Genomic DNA, 16,492 nt, shown 5'->3' on the forward strand with positions numbered 1-16,492 from the left:
TGGAAACCAGGATGGCAGGAAGTTCTGGGCTTGGGCTGCCCACCCCTCCCTGAGCAGCTGGTGGTGGAGTGGGAGCCAGAGCATCAGATTCTGTTTTATTTTTCCTTCTCGTGTCGGGTGTTCCTGCAAGTCCTCTCTAAGACTTGCTGTGGCTGTGCTGTGTTCCTGCGATGTCTCCTGGGTCTGGCGATGCGCCAGGTCTGAGCCTCGCCACCTCCAGCTTCTGCCCAGCTGCTCCCTGGATGCTCCCCCACCCAGGCTTATGAGAGGGACTCCTTTGTCTGACTCTGGACCCTCAGGGTGACCCCATGCCCCACAGGTGTCAGGGTAGGGTCCCCAAGTGAGCAGGATGGGCAGGTCTCACCCCCCCAGGGCGTTGTCCTCAGGCCCCTGCAGGGTTGCGGAGGGACCAGTGGGGAAGCAGTTTGGTGGCAGTGGCCCTGGGAACAGAGAGACAGGGACGTAGAGGGCAGTGTGTGGGTGGGAGTGGGTGAGCACATGTGTAAACGTGTGAGTGCATGTGCACATACCTGTGCATGAGTGTGAGGCTGTGGGGCGTGTGTGTGAGTGTGGCCTCTCCCTGTTTCTCTGGGGGGGTGCCCAGGCCCCTGGCTCTCCTCTGCCCCTGGGGGGTGAGACCCCTTGGGTTCCCTCTTAGGCTCTGGGTGATGTTGTAGCTCCTGACCCCGCTGGATGGCAGGAGCGGGGCTGACACCTGTCATGCCAACTGTCCAGCCACCTAAGCTAAGGGTCTGTGGTCCAGGGCTGAGGAAGGAGCCCTCCTGCGTGGGCAGCTGCCGTGACCCATGTGACCTGTGGCTGCTGCGGGGTGGCCCCTCCCAGCTGCTTTTTCTCGTGTCCGTGGACTTTGCTGGGTCTGGATCCCTCAATTCAGGTTGATTCTTAAGCTGGCAGAGCAGCTGCGTCCACTTAGCCGCCGGACACCTGACTTCCCTTCCCTGGAGGAAGCAGTGCCCCTCACCTTCCAGCCCTCTCAGCCCTTGGGGTGCGAGACCATCTGGATTACCTGCTCACCCGCCCCTTCCCTCTGTCCTTGCAGCAGTGGCGTCCACATCTGTCTCTGTACATTAGGCCATCCAGACTGGGCGGTGAGGGGGTCTGAAAGGTTCTGGGGTAGGGGCAGGGGGCACAGCTTCCCCACCCAAGTGCCCCTTGGGCCCCTCTCACCTGCTGGGGATGGAGTCGGGGCAGCTGTGGGGGGGGGTGCTGCATCCCTGCTCAGAGACGTATCCTGAGATGGGGTGGGTGAGCCTGGAGGGTGTCTATCAGCTGGGACTGCGGGCCATCCATGACTGCCCCGAAGCAGTGCCAGCTCTTGGGGTGCGGGCCTCCTGCAGATGCACCTTCATCCAGGGAAGCCCCCAGGGAGGCGGGGATGCTGGGGCCCAGCGACCAGTGCGTCTGAGCTGGCAGGGCTCTGAGTTCAGTCGCCAGCATCCTTTCGTTTCTCCACCTGCCCGCGGACATCTGGGGGAGGGAGGAGCAAGGACACAGATGAGTTGGGCCTGGGAACTGCCTCGGAGGCTCCACACAAGTGCAGTGACCTGCTTCCCTTCCTCTTCTGGGCAGAGGACTGCCGCGTTCCCCATCTGAGGATTCTGTTCCTCTCGGGAGGAACTTCCATGTCTGGGCCCTTGGCCAAACCTTTGCCAAGAAATTGCCCCATGGGCCCCCTGGCACTGGGTGCACCTTCTGGATGGCTTGTGGGGTATGGACACCCCTCCTGCTGGCCCTGTCCTGGAAGCCCTAGACTCTTGCTACTTGCCTCAGCTGGGGTCAGGAGGTGGGGGCACCAGGGACAGCTGACGGGCTCCTGGCGGTCTGGGCAGGCCGAGCTCCTTCCCTCCCGCTGTCTGCTTGCCGCAGCCTCGTAACTCAGAGACGCCTGCCTGGTTGCACAGCTCCTTCCTGTACAAGATCCTGTTTGCATCACTGGGCTTGGGGGGCAGGGGCACTGGGTCAGCATGTCACCCAGGTGACGCTGGTGACGCCTGCTGGTGACGCTGAGGTGAGCCCCTATCAGCTGCACCTGCACCAGGCGGGGAGGCTGGGGCACTGGAAGTACTGGGGTGCATGGATGTCTTGCTGAAGCCAGGCTTACTGTTTGGGATTGGTGGAAAGGAGCTCTTGGGGGAGCAGTGGGTCATCTAGGGGCACATTGGGGGTACCCACTCTTGGGGGCCATCAGGGTTGGCACACCCCTGACTTGGTCTCTACAGGTGTCAGACTGCTAATTAACTTTTTAAATTAAGGTGAAATTCATGTGACATTCATATGCGTGTGTGCCAAGTTGCTTTGTTCATGTCCGACTCTTTGTGATCCTATGGACTGTAACCCACCAGGCTCCCCTTTCCATGGGATTCTCCAGGCAAGAATTCTGGAGTGGGTTGCCATTTCCTTCTCCAGGGAGTCTTCCTGACCCAAGGATGGATCCTGTGTCTCTTAAGTCTCCTACATTGGCAGATGGGTTTGTAACTAGCGCCACCTGGGAAGCCCAAAATTCATATGACGTGAAATGAACCGCTTTGTAGGGTATGGTCCAGTGTTAGTACATTCATGGGGCTGTGCAGCTTCCATCTCTATTTCCAGAGCCTCCCACCACCCTGTGCCACTCCAGTGCTCCCAGCCCCTGCCCGCTGGACTTGCTTGTTCTGGACACACGGTGCCGTGGAGGAGCTGTGGAAATCACCCATGGCTCCTGCATCAGCTGTGCTGGGGTCCCTCTTTTTCTCACATCCTCACCAACACTGGTTATTTTCTGCTTTAACTATCATGGCCGTCCTAGTGGCTCAGATGGCTCACTTATTTTTCAGAGTGGTGGCCGGGCCCCTCCCAGCAGTCTGGAAGACCGAGGCACGGGGCTAACTGGAAATGCTTCCTGAGTGCATGTGTCTTAGGCTCCCAGAGATGCTGAGATCGAGCCAAGCCGAGGGCACATCGAGGGTGAAGGAGCAGCAGGGGGATGGCCACCAAAGGGCAGGCAGGCAGGTAGAGGGCTCGGCGAGGACTTGGCTGGTGCTTTTGGAAGATGGCTTCAGTCCTGGGTGAAGAATCTCCTGGAAGCCACAGAGCCCCAAGGAGTTTGGGCAGGTTCGGGCCGTGGGTTGGAACTCAGTGGCCTCAGCGGGGCTGGACTTGGGCAGTGGATAAAAGGGATCCAGAGGCAGCTGGGGTATCCCACTTGGGGAAGGGATGGGAGGGACCCAGGGAGTGGGTTTTCCTTGAGGTGGATGTGGATTTTATGCTGTGTTTGGTTTGAGATGCCCCAGGGCACCCAAGGGAAGGGCTGGGGCCAGGTGGCCGTTGGGGTCTGGGACCCCAGAGGAAACTGGGGACAAGGGTAAGAGGTGGGGTTGGAGTTGGCCCTGATGGGGTCAGGGAAGGGGTGTAGGCCCAGCCTGGGCCCACTTGGGGAGGAGGAGGAAGGGGTCCAGCCAAGAACAGTGAAGGGAGTGGCTGAGAAGGTAGAGGGTGTGGGGGCCATCCCAGGACCCAGAACACAGCCCAACCTGCTGTCCTTGCTGCACTCTGGCCTTGAGATGAGGCCACAAACAGAGACCCTTTGAGTGGGTCCACTGACCTCAGGATGGCTGGAATCTCTGATCCTTCTCTTGGCCGATCAAGACCACCTCCACCTTCCACGTCTGTGTCCCTGGGGAAACCTTGCTTACCTCCAGCCAGGGAGGCTCCTCTGGGTGGGGGTTGAGTGTGGGAGTGGGGGACAGAAAGAGACCTGAAGAGACCTAGGACCCTGGGACATCAGAACAAGGTCTGGGCTCCAGTCTGTGTATGCTGAGGCCGTGGGCATCTTTAAAGATGGCAGTGATGGGGATAGGCGTGGGTGACAATTAAATAAAATTATGCACATCTGATTCTAGACGTAGTCCATGCTTATTGTAGAAAATCTGAAAACTGCAGACGAGAAGGTATTAACCACCCAGAATTCTACCACCCAAGACAACAGCCACTGTTCACATTTTGAATTATTTTCTTCCAGGTTTTTTTTTTAACATGGTTGTGATCAGGACTTATAAACAATTCTATGTCCTGCCTCTTGTTTTCAGCTTTACTGAGGTATAATAGAAACAGACTAAACTGCACATGTTTAAAGTATGGGATTTGATGGATTTTGGTGTAGAGATATGTCAAAACTCATGAAATATATTTATTTGGGAGACCCCATGAACCCTTGACCCAATAGTCAAATAACAAGCATTTGCTTTGAGGCCAATTGTTTCCTTGTGTATCCTCCCCTTTAAAAAGAAAATACTTATTTAGGCTGCGCTGGGTCTTAGTTACGTCATGTGAGATCTTCTATTGCAGTTCCAGGGCTTAGCTGCTCCCTGGGTATGTGGGATCTTTGTTCCCTGATGAGGGATCAAACCCACCTCCCCTGCATTGCAAGGGAGATTCTTAACCCTGGATCACCAGGGAAATTCCCTTCCTTTTTAAAAATTAGCACAAAGTTGTTATTTCCTTGTTTATTTAAAACATTTCCTTAAATTCACTCTCTATGGCTTCTTTTGCAGATGTACCATTGTTTTTATTGAATCCTTCTTTTATTGTGACTATTTAGGCTGTCTTTTACTCTTATAAACACCACTGCAAGGAACATCTCTGTGAGATGTGATTCCTGCCTGCGTCATTAACATGCTCCTTCCTTTGTTTTTATTCGGGATTTGTGTGCCATCCGGGCTGCTCTCTCATTTGAATTCCCAGACTGGGAATTACTTGGCCCGGGAGTTGGCAGGTCTCCCAGGGCCTTCTCGCACGTCTCCAAGTTGCTTTCTAAAGGCTGCTCTGACTTACATCCACCAGGGCGTCTGGGTAGCTAGCTGGTCCTGGTGTGCAGGCTTTGGCCAGACACCAACTTCTAAGAACTCCTGTGGTCGGGAAGCCAATATCCGGTGTGATTTCATTTCTTTGATTATGGATGAGGCTTCGCATTTTGTTGTGGGCTAGACAGACTGTATTTCCTTGTTTGTGGCCGACTGTGTGTAGTTTGTTTGTGTATGTTTTGAGATCTTAAAGTATTTTTATGTCTTGTTGATTGTGTTCCCCCAAAAAGTAGTAACATCAGTCTTTGACAAATTTTCCGTCAGTCATTCTTCCCGGTTTGTTGTTTGCCTTTAATTTGGAGCTCTATGGGGCTTCCCTGATAGGAAAGAATCCGCCTGCAATGCAGGAGACCCTGGTTCGATTCCTGGGTTGGGAAGATCTGCTAGAGAAGGGATAGACTACCCACCCCGGTATTCTTGGGCTTCCCTTGCGGTTCAGCTGATAAAGAATCCACCCGCAATGCGGGAGACATGCATTCGATCCCTGGGTTGGGGAAGATCCCCTGCAGAAGGGAAAGGCTACCCATTCCAGTACTCTGACCTGGAGAATTCCATGGGCTGTATAGTCCATGGGGTCGCAAGGAGTCAGACACGACTGAGCCACTTTCACTTATGGAACATACATTTTTATGTGGCCAAACCGTCGATCTTTCATGATGCCTTCCATTGCTTTCAGCTTAAAAATGCCTCTCCATGAAGAAGGCTGATATTTACCCACTTTTTCTCAGATGCTATAATTTGACTCACTGATGTCGTATCTGAAGTTATTCTGGAGTGCGGTCTGAGATGAGACAGCTGATTTCCCTGGCCCGCTCAAGTCACGGGGCCAGGCGTTCTGTGCGGGTGGGGCTGGGCCTGCCTCTGGGCTGCGATTCTGTTCCTCACCTGTTGGCCCATCTCCGCCGCAGAACCATGTGGTTTCAGTGATTGTAGCTTTTAGGCATGTTGAGACCTAGAAAGGCAAGATGCCTCTCTCTGCACATTTTCTAGCTTCTCTCTGCTGTTGAGAGCTTTTTTTTTTTTTTACAAGGCTGTGGATCTCGTTGACAGGCGCCTGGGAGGGGATGAGGGAGGCGGGGTGACCCAGGTCACGTGGCAGAGCCCTCTCGTGGACGCCGCTCATCTGACTTTACCCCTACTCGTGGGCTGTGCAAGTCACTCTTTTTGAACTCCTATTTTTTTAAAAATTATTTTTAAAAATTTTGACCGTGCCATGCAGCTTTGGGATCTTTGTTCCCTGGCCAAGGATTGGAACCCAGGTCCCCCCAGCAACAAAGTGCCAAGTCCCCACCCCTGGACTGCCAGGGAATTCCCACAAGTTGCTCCTTTTACCAGAAGCCTGGCCTGGCCCCTGGTTCCGGAGCGGCACCATACCCCACAGATGCTCTGTTCCCATCTTCCTGCCAGCCCCCCAGAGCCCTCCCTGGAGACAGACAGGCCAGGACCAGAGAACGCCAGCTCTGAGGACTGTTCACCAGGGGGGCACTGACGGCCATCTGCTCAGGGGAGCACCGCTCCTGTGCCGCTTGCAGGGCCGGGTCCCCCAAAACGGAAGCCCCTTGATGAAGGGCCCTGAGACCTCCAGTGTGGGCCATGGGAGGATCTGCTTTCTGCTAGGCATCCTCCCAAGGGACTCCCAGATCCTGGCCCTGCAGCCCCCACCCCAGGTTAAACCAGGCTCCCTCCTTCCTCCCCTTCCACGTGCATCTACTGAGGGCCAAGGGTTGGTGTGACTCGTGCCCAGTCCTGGAGCCCAGACCCCGCTCCAGCCCCTTAGTTACCTGCCCCCCCAGCAGGATTGGACTGGTCCTGGGGAGGGCCTGTCACATGGCAGGTGTTACTGTCATGCACTTGAGGGACAGGGCAGGGGCAGTGTCCCAGAGGCAACACCTGGCAGGCTTTATGGAGGGCTGTGGGATGTCCAGGAGGCAAAGAAGGCCAGGGGACACAGGACCCTGGTCCTGGGGGGTCTCCAGGCCCACCTGTCTCCCCTGGGTTCCATACCCCAGTTGCGGGCCCTTGAGCTGATCTGGGGGGCAGCAGAGAAGATACAGGAGGGGGGAATCCTCGAAGGAATGTGTTGAACTTGAAAACAGAGCAGGAAAAGCAAAAAGGGGGACAGGGGAGGGAAAGGAGGAGTGGAGGCCCATTGGTGGACCCAGGGTCCCTGCTCTGGGAGATGTGCCTGGCTGCAGCTGCATGGGGGGCTGTCACCCTGAAACAGGCTGTAGTCAGACCCCTATGTGTGCCTGGCTGAGTGGTGGTGGGGTGGGGCCAGAGAAGGGTAGTTCTAGGGGGGATGCTGGGTCCTCTCTGAGACCCCATTTGCTCATCATAAACTGGAAAGTGGCCCTTCCTGGCAGGGAAGGCATCCCTGGGAGACTGTTGGGACACCCAGTAAGCATGAGTCACTATTCCTAAACGTGGCCGTGCAGCTTTACAGAATATGGTGCTTCCTTGGAAATGGCTGGGCGGCGCCTGGCAGTGCTCAGGCCTCCAGCTGGCGATGAGGGCAGGGTCCCGTCTGAGTGGCAGAGGCTGATGGAAGCCATGGGCCTGCTGGGTCTACAGGGAGTTTGCTGTCTGTGGTGCTTCTACAGTGGATGGAATTATTATTTTTAAAACGGATAATGAGACAGGGTTCACAGCTATCAGTCGCCCACCCTGGAGGGCAAGGCTGAGGCAGGATCTCAGCCCAAGGGGTGGCCAGGGACGTGGGGCAGATCAGGCCCGCTTGCAGCTCTGGCCCGGACGCTGGGTGTGTCTGTGGGTGTTGTGGGGGGCTGGCGGGTGTCAGAGGTGAGCTGGTGAGCATTTGCCACCCCCCAGGGTGTGGACGCTTCCTCCCTACTGCCCTAGGCAGGCAGACGGGCAGGTGCAGAGCAGGTGCAGGGGGCTCAGACAGCAGGCATGCAAGGATTCAAAGAGCCAGCAGGGGGCACCAAGGGGGAGCAAGCGCCAGGGTGTGGGCACTCCCTCCCTACTGCCCTAGGCAGGCAGACGGGGCAGGCGCCTCTGGCTCCACACGCGCCATGTTTGTCGTGATTGTTAACGGGCGTTTGTGTTGCAGGATGGCGGCTTTTACAACCTGTGTTTTACACGGAGGAACTGGACTCTCACTCCCTTCCCATGTGAATTTATCTGATTAAATAGAGCCTTAATCACAACAAAAAGGAACTGCTCTTACTCCTAGAAACATGGCCCCTGCTGGTGGGGAGGTGGGCTGGCAGCTGTGCTCAGGGAGCCCTGGCCCCAGAGATGCCCGCCCCCGCCCCCCTGCTGTGAGGTTTCCTTCCAGAATCCCCGCCCAGCGCCTGCCTCTTCCAGGCCTACAGGCTGCCGTGGCCCCTCCAGGGGTTTGGGCCCAGGGTCTGCCCTGTGCTCTCAGCCACCCACAAGTACTGCTTCTCCCTGTGATTTCACCGCCCTGTTCCCAGTGTCCTGGCCCCCTGCTCCCAGTTCTGCCCGAAGAGCGGGCAGGGGTCCTGGCTCGGGGCCCTAGGCTCCTGTCTGTAGCTTTCTCACCCTGGCTTCTTTGTTTGGGTGAAGACAGGCAGGCTGTGTGCCTGTCTGGTGACCTTAGCTGCAAGTGCCCCGGGGGGGGAAGGGACTGGTTCATGCGAGTGAGCCCTACAGCGGTGGAGGGGTGTGTGCAGACACCCACGATCGCTTGGCAGGAACCTCGCCCGTGGGGTTGACTTGCCACCCAGCCTCCTCCCGGTGAAGGGCTTCTCTAGCCACCTGTCCCTGGTAAAGCAGCTCAGATCGAGGCCTCCCGCCCTGCCCAGAGTGGCTCTGATGGGGACCACATGCCGCTGCTTAACGCGGCTCAGTTTGAGGCCACCTGCCCCTGCCCAGGGTGGCTCAGATGAAGGAAGCTTGCAGAGCAGCTCTGGTGTCACGGGCTGCTGGGGATTGGGGAGGAGGGTCCAGGGACTGAATGGGGCACACGATGAGTGAGTGGACCCCGGAGACCCTGGATGGCAGGGTCCAGGGTTCAGGAGGCAGGCGTGAGTCGAAGCAGTGAGAGCCTCACCCCACTCCATGGGGGCCACACCCTGTGAGTGTCCTGGCCCTGCCTTGGTGGTGCTGAGGCTTAGACAAGCCAGGAGGAGCTCTGCATAGCCCCAGGGCAGACCTGGACAGCGAAATGGACCCTAAGAGAGAACTTTCCAGCACTCAGTCATCCTGCTGTCCTGCCAGCCTTGCCCTGTGTGTGCTGAGAGAGTCCTCCCCAATCCCAGCTGGATGGAGATTGGGGAAGTGGAGCCTGAAGGGGCTCTGGGATCTGGGTGCCCGTGGGGGCTACGTTTCCTGCCTGGAGGTGGGCAGGTGCAGGGGTGGGGGGCTCACTGAATGGGGTACAACCAAGGGCTCAGGCTGCAGGGCCACCCCCGACCACTCCCAGCTGATCTCGGTGGTCTGAACTTCACCTGGGTCTGCAGATTTGTGTTTTTTTTTAATTTAATTTAAAAATTTTTTGGCTGCGCCGGGTCTTCATTGCTGTTTGCGGGCTTTCTCTAGTTGCGATGAGTGGAGGCTACGCTTCGTTGCGGTGCCCGGGCTTCTCACTGCGATGGCTTCTCTTGTTTCAGAGCATGGGCTCTAGACACGCGGGCTTCAGTAGCTGCGACGCGTGGATGCGAGTGTGCCAGCAGTGCTGGTGCAGGGGCTCAGCTGCTCTGTGGCGTGAGGGATCGAATCTGTGTCCCCAGCACTGGCAGGCCGATTCTCCACCACTGGCCTTCCAGGAAGGTCCCATCTGTGGGTAATTTTTATAATCTTGGCAGGCCCTCTGGGCAGGAGTGTGCCCTCTGCTCAGCCAGTATTGTGCCTTTCAGCCCACCCTTCAACCCTTTGCCTGGGGCTGGACTGAAGTGACGGAGAGCAGGGCGCACTCTACTGCACGCTCAGGGTCGGGTGGCTCCAGTTCCAGACGAGGAAGCTGAGGCTCAGGACCCCACAGCTGGTGAGGGGCAGGGCTTCCAGCCCAGGGAAGCCCTGCTGCGCCGACTGCTGTCCTGCCTGTCCTTCCCAGCCTGGTTTGGAGCTGTCCATCCCAGCCTGGGGAGGGTGAGCAAGTGGCCTCTTCCCACCACAACCCGGAGCCCCTTCATACTGGTACAAGCTCATGACGGTATACAGGCACGCCAGGTGCCCATCTCTGGTGGGGAGGGCCAAAGGGCTGGGCCCCACAGTGCCGAGTGCCCCAGAAGACAGGGGAGGCTTCTCAGGGAGCTGGTCTTCCTCTGCCTAGCAGGGCCCCCATCACCCCTGGCCCTGGCCGCCCCTTCCTGGAGCTGCACTGGGTACCCTAGCCTGCGGGCCCTGACCATGAGCTGCCCTGGGAGCTACTGCCTCCACCCGCGCCCTCCGAGGTGGCGCCTGTCCACGCACGGCCACTGTGTCTGTGCAGCTTGGCCACAGCTGTCAGTGCCAGGAGGGTCTGGCCTTGCCTTCCGCTTTGGGGGTAGGGTTTAGGGTCAGGGATGAGACCACTGGTGACGGTGCTGCAGAGGTGGGTCCTGTGATGGTGAACAGGACCCATGGAGGCCTGAGGAAGCCCTGAGTGGGGCCCAGGCACAGCCAGCCAGCGGGGCAGCACCTTAGGGAACTCCTGTTAGCTGCGGCCGAATGCCAGGACGCTGGTGGGTCCCAGATACAGCAGCCCCAAGCTTGGACCCCCGAGCGGCATGCACCCCGCTATGTCAGCCACCCCCCCTAACCAAGCAGGGCATTTGTTTCCCACATCCAGGGACCTACCCTGGCCACCCAGAGGGAGCCTGGCACCTGACACCCAGCCTTGCAGTCCCCAGCCCCAGTCCTGGAGCCCCTCATGGTCACAGAAGGGGGCGGGCGCGGTGATGTGTGTGCTGGCCTTTGCACCCACATCCAGGGCCTGGCGTTCCAATCCTTGCTCACCTGCCCAGTGTCTTCAGGAAGGCTCTCCCTGCTGAAGCCTTGGACATAAAACAGCCAGAGAGTGCCACCTGGTGGGCAGCAAGGACCCCACCAGCTGATGCCTCACTGCCAAGGGTCCCCTGTGCCACTGTGGTCACAGCTCAGGTGAGCTCTGCGGGAACCAGGACCCAGCTGGCCTGCCCTCCCGCTGACCGTGTAGTTGTCCCCCAGGCCAAGGCAGGGCGGCGGGCGTCTGGGCTTGGGGTCTGGTTGGAAGTGGGCCTTCTGTGCTGGGCTCGAGTGGGGTTAATAGTCACACTAGGGTGAGTGGCCACAGTAGGGCAAAGGGCTCAGAGTCTGGGAGCAAATCTGTGACTGGACACTCGCTGCTGCAGAGCTGGATGACCTGAGGTTTGTTCAAATGGGTTTTTCCTTCTTGAAACAAACAACAAAGCTGTTTGCTGCCTTTGTCTTCCTGGGCCCCCATGGTGTTGTGCTGGTGATGACATGATCATTCCGCTGTGTGCGTGGCCTGGCACTGGGGGATGGATGCGGGGTCATGCTGGAAGTCTCCCTCCGTGGACGGAGCAAGGAGGGACGTGTGTGCAGGTGCGCAGGCACAGACACGCGTCTGTACCTACCCGTGTGCTGTGGGTGTGCCAGGCGTTCACAGGCCTGGACACCTCCACCCATGGCGGGCACCTCGGGCTCTTCCTGCTCCCCGTCCTGCACTGGCCGCAGGGTGCTGCTTATCTGCTCCGTGGAACGAGTCCCCGCCTGCAGCTGCTTTGCCCCCTCCCCGTCCCCCACTGCCCCAGCGTCAGCCCTGGCAGGCCGCGGCGCCCTTTGTGGCCCTGGCCCCCTTCCCTTTCTGCTGTCAGTCAGCACAGGCTTTTGGTATTTCCAGTCCTGGGTGTCCGCCTGGCCCTTGACACAGAGAGCATTCCTGGCAGCCACCCCTCTTGCTGAGGTTGTCACAAGAATGAAATGAGGTGCTGACTCCTCTTGCCCTCTGGGAAGAGGTGGGTCATGAAAAAGACCCCACACGGGTCTCCCTGGCTGTTAGTGGGTGTCCATCCTGAGGGTACATATGAGGTCTTCCCTGTAGGTGTCTTTAGTGGGTGGTGGAGGGGCAGCGAGCTGGAGTCAGGAATGGGCCCACTCGGGCCCTCAAGGACCATTCCTGTTGGCATTTGGATGTGTCCATAGTCTCTCCAAGTCTCAGTTTTCTTACCTCTAAAGTGGGCATGATATCTCCTGAGCAGCCTTATTGAGGGGACTGGAAGAAAGGGTGTGTGTGAGTGTGCATGTGTGTGCACACACAGTACCTGTAGTGTGTTCACGCTGTGTTGACACAACAGACCTTGGTCTGTTTCACGAGTTCATGGCCAGCAGGGCCTGGGCTGTAGGCGCCTGCCAGTGAGCAGAGTAGGGCTCTGCAAGCCAGAGCCGGAGGTGCTGAGGGCGCTGGCGGCTCCCTCCTGGGGGTGGCCGGGGCGCACGACTTGAGTGAGTGAAGCCTACGTGTGGGCAGGGGTTGAGTGGCCCCCCTGTGTGGCCTTGGGGTCTCGGGGGTGACCCTGGAGGGGACAGGACTGCCTGCTGCCCAGGGGCTGTTGGAACCCTCCTTCTCCCTTCAGGATGATCCCCTCACCATGGAGGGCAGGGCACGAGCTCCCTGGGGACCAAGAGCAGTCTCCTAGCCCCCACGGGCCTCATGACCTCATGTGCAAAGTGGCTATGAGGGTGCCACTCCTATCGCCTGCTGCAGTCTCGGGGGCAGGGTTTTGACTGTTCCAGCATTGGCAGGGCTCCAGAAACTGGCTTGTTTTATAGATTTGAAAATTCAAGTCTGCAGCCTGTCAGAGCCACTCCTGGCTCTGCCCATCTGTTTGGTCTCTCCATCCCCGCAGGTCCACTTTCAGGGACGTGGGCATTGGGTGATGGGGGAGGCCCACCTGCCACCCTCCTTCTGCTGCTGAGTCTGGAATATCATGCTGAATAACCCCTACCCTCGGCCCAGTTCTGTGACTAGGGCCTGCAGAGGGATTGTGGGGTCCCACGGGAGGGCTGCACCCCAGGACTAGCACCATCAAGGAGACTGAGGGTGGAGGCTAAGGCTGGCCACCTGAGGTTGCCTGGTGCCTGCTGCCTCCTTCCAGGCCCTGGGACCAGCCAGGCTAGGGAGGTGCAGGGATGTGTGTGCTGGTGGAGGTGGCGGGAGGGGAGCTTGCTGAGTGCCCATGGGTCACCATGGCAACGGCACATCCTTGGGGGCTTTTGCAGCTTCCTGCGGCAGCCAGTGCTGCTTGGCACCCTGCAAGTACAGGCTCTTTGGGTGGGAAAGCACAGTCAGGGGAGGGGGGCCTTACACAATGGGTAGGAGTTGTGTTTGCATATGTGCCCATGCACATATGCATGTAAGCACGTAAGCCTTATGCACACACACCTGAAACCTGGCCTGTGGAGGCCCCTATAAAGGTATCTGCTTGCAGCCCCACAGAAATGAGGGACACAGCCCACGTTCCGAGGTCTTTTGGGGGAGCAGGCTGAGCTGGTTTCCCTTGCCATGGTGACTCTTCCTACCTGATCCCCCCAGCCCTGCCTCTCTTCCCTGTATGTGGATATCCAGAATGAGCTCAGAGGCTTGAGCAGGAGTCCAGGCTGCACTTGCCATTGTTCCAGCCTCTTGGGCTCACACTGCCTCCAGAAGCCCTCCCAGATACCCCATTAGCTGGGAGCGCAGAAGGGCCAGGAGCAGAGGCACATCAATGAGAGGTCAGCTGTGATGCCTCCGGCAGTCTCCTGACCCTCACTGAGCCTCCATTTCTTCCTGTTCAGTGGACAGGCATGGCAGCCACCTCGGTGCCCATTAGGACCCAGTGAGGTGCTGCTGAGACCTGCTGTGACCTGAGGGACCAGTGATGGCAGGTGGGGTGACATGGCCCTGAGGATCAGCTATTGGGAACTGAGGGGTTGGGGTGCTTAGTGGGCAGAGGAGCTGGGGGCAGGCAGGAAACCTCAGGGGCTGAATGGTAGATGGGCAGACAAAGTCCTTGGGGAAGGGGCATGCATTGGAGCTGGAGTGGAGGGACAGGGGGGCAGTCCCGGGGTGGGGCTGCCAGCCCAGAGTTTAGGGGACACCTGGCTGGCCCCACCATGACATCCTAACCACAGCGTCCTGTGGGCACCAGATGATCTGAGCTTCCCCAGAGCTCTGGCTCAGCGGGGGCATGAGGGCAGCTTGGAACCCTATCTTGGGGGCCATGCTTGTGTGTTGGGGAGTCACGTTCTGCTGTCCTGGGCACTATAGTTTCCCCGTCTGGTGAGGGTGAGCCAAGAGGGACTCACATGGACCAGGTGTTGCAGAAGACAGGATCCCACTGTCCTCAGAACAGAAACAGCACTGGGGGCCCCTCGATGGGCAGTCAGTAAGAGGGTGACTTGGAAATGCCAGGCTGCATGGAGGAACTCTACCGTCTGTCCTCCTTGGGGAAAATGACATCCCCGTCCCCAGAGATCGTACAGGTCTTGTGTCTCCTGGCCCAGAGCCTGGCATGTGGCCAGCAGCCAGGCCCTCAATCTCTCCCACTTAGTGGGGCCTGGGTCCCCCTCCTACACCCTCAGGGTCTCATGGCCTCTACCGTGCTACCCCAGAGCTAGGGCAACGTGACAGCCCCAGGGGCCCGCTCCAGAGGGCGGTGTGGGAGGGGGTTCCTGCAGTCCTGAGAGCCTGAGCTCCCGGGGGGCTGTCCACGAACCCCCAGAAATGGGAGCTCTGCCAGCCCTCTATCCCCTGGCGAGGCCAGTGCGGTGTCCAGGGGCCAGATGGCAGGCTTGGGCTGCTGTGGTCGCCCCCAGGGTCCACCTGCCCTGGGCCTGGCGGCTGTGCCTCCGAGCACCGGGTCTTGGAGCAAGGGTGAGGGTGCCAAGGCTCAGACCGCAGCAAGTCGGGGAGGCCCAGAGCCAAGGATAGGGTCCAGCTGGCCCCTGGGTGCCCCTGGGGGCCGGGTGCAGGTGGGGATGGGGACGCAGAGCTGCTCGTCACCGCTCTCTCCCTTGGCAGACGGCGCCCCACTCAGCGAGTTCTCCTGGTCATCCTCCCTGTCTGTGGTGGCCGTGTCCTTCTCCGGGCTCTTCACCGTCGTCGCCCTCATGCTGGCTTGCCTGTGCTGTAAGAAGGGCGGCATCGGGTTCAAGGTGAGGGCTGGGGGCGGGAGGCCAAGGACGGGATTCCCAGGGCCGGCCCTCTGGCATCCACTCGGCACTGGCCTGCCTTCCCTCCTGGGGCTGCCTGGGGATCATGGAGACCCAGGCCTGGGACCCCATAAGCCCCTCTTCTGGGGGCAGCTGACAGAGACGTAGGGGTCGTTGGGGACCCCTCCCACTGCCTCCCCCAGTTTGAGTCCCCCCCCATGGGGACAGGGGCTTATTACCATCACCCTCCAGCTCAGGGCCAGGCCTCCGTGGGCTGTGCCTCCAGGGACAGTGAGGAGGGGCCTGGGGCGGGGGGCGGGGGCTCTGTGCTCAGCAATTCTTTGAATATCTGCTCATTCGAATCAGCAAAGGAAGACCAAAGTTGCCCAGACACACTTGCCGTCCTACCAAGCGGCTCTCTGGCTGGGATCACCTTACCCTGGGGTTTTTCTGCCCGTGAGGAAAGGATTGTGCACTGCGTAGGAATCGTGGAGCAGGGATAGCAGGGGTCATCACTGCTGCTTCTGGAGCATCGGCTGGATGCTGGGCCGCCTTTCCTCAGGCTGCCGCCCTGCCGGGGCTAAGCTCCCGGGTCATCCTGGGCTGGATCCCAGGGCCGAGGTGCCCTCCTAAGGAGGGTAGCCAAGGGCCATCCCCTGGGGTGCTGTTCCTCAATCCTACAAGTGCTCTCGGCTGCCCCCACGCTCAGCTTCTGGTCCTCTGAGCGTGGAGGACAAGGGGAAAAAGCTGGGAACTGCAGAGCCCATCCAGGCCCCCCGGCCCCAGCCCCGTGGGCCGGGTTCTGCAGACTTAGCACATAGTGCCGCCTGTGGTCATTCCCCCGCCCCCTCGGCTGCCCCACCCTGGGCTGGAGGTCAGATTCCCGGGCCGGCAAGGTCGGGGGCAGGGCTGTCCTGTGGCCCAGCATAGCGCCACTCCCTACCGCCGTTCCCATTCCGAGTGACCCACACTGCAGCCATGCCACCCTCATTTTAGAAGATAGTGCCCTTCCCATGTGTGTCTCCTCACCTGGGGGCCGGGAGAGCTGAATCCGCCTGGTGCTTGCCTTTTACCAGGGTGTCTGTGCCACACTCCATGGCTGGGTCATCCTCCCAGAGCCCTCTGAGGGGTGGGCCAGGGAAGCTCAGGGCCTGGGCAGCCAGGCCATGGCCCCAGGAGCTTTGGGTCCACGTCCAAGCCCCTGAGCTGTCTCCCTGATCGGCAGGCACAGTGGGCTGGGCCAGGCGATGCTGGCATTTTCCTGGAGGATCCTGGCGCCAGGCGAGGTGGAGGGGGGGAGGGCTGGGCTGGGGGTGGAGGCCCGGGTCGGGTTGTATAAGTCAGCCCCTCCTCAGGGTGCTGTGAGAACAAGGCCCCAAACAAGGGCCAGTGCGGCCCCCTCCTACCCGTGCCCTCCTCACCTCCTGGGAACATGGTGCCCGGAACATTCCAGCACCAGCGCGCCTCTGTGGGAGGGCCGGCCTGTGCAGCAGGCTCCTGCCTGGGCTCCCCCACCTGGAGCTGCACTGGGGGAA

At 59.3% G+C, this 16,492-nt stretch overlaps 1 protein-coding gene across 4 annotated transcripts in view; it reads left to right on the forward strand.

Moving 5' to 3' along the window:
• Window positions 1-16,492, forward strand: part of AATK (apoptosis associated tyrosine kinase) — a 39,872-nt gene that overhangs the window by 8,690 nt on the left and 14,690 nt on the right. For all 4 annotated transcript variants that reach the window (XM_018063623.1, XM_018063621.1, XM_018063622.1 and 1 more), the window contains exon 2: window positions 14,827-14,960. In XM_018063623.1, the coding sequence (XP_017919112.1) occupies window positions 14,827-14,960 (134 nt within the window). The remainder of the gene's footprint in view (window positions 1-14,826; window positions 14,961-16,492) is intronic.

The sequence above is a fragment of the Capra hircus genome, chromosome 19 (assembly GCF_001704415.2).
Source record: "Capra hircus breed San Clemente chromosome 19, ASM170441v1, whole genome shotgun sequence".
Classification (NCBI taxonomy): Eukaryota; Metazoa; Chordata; class Mammalia; order Artiodactyla; family Bovidae; genus Capra; species Capra hircus.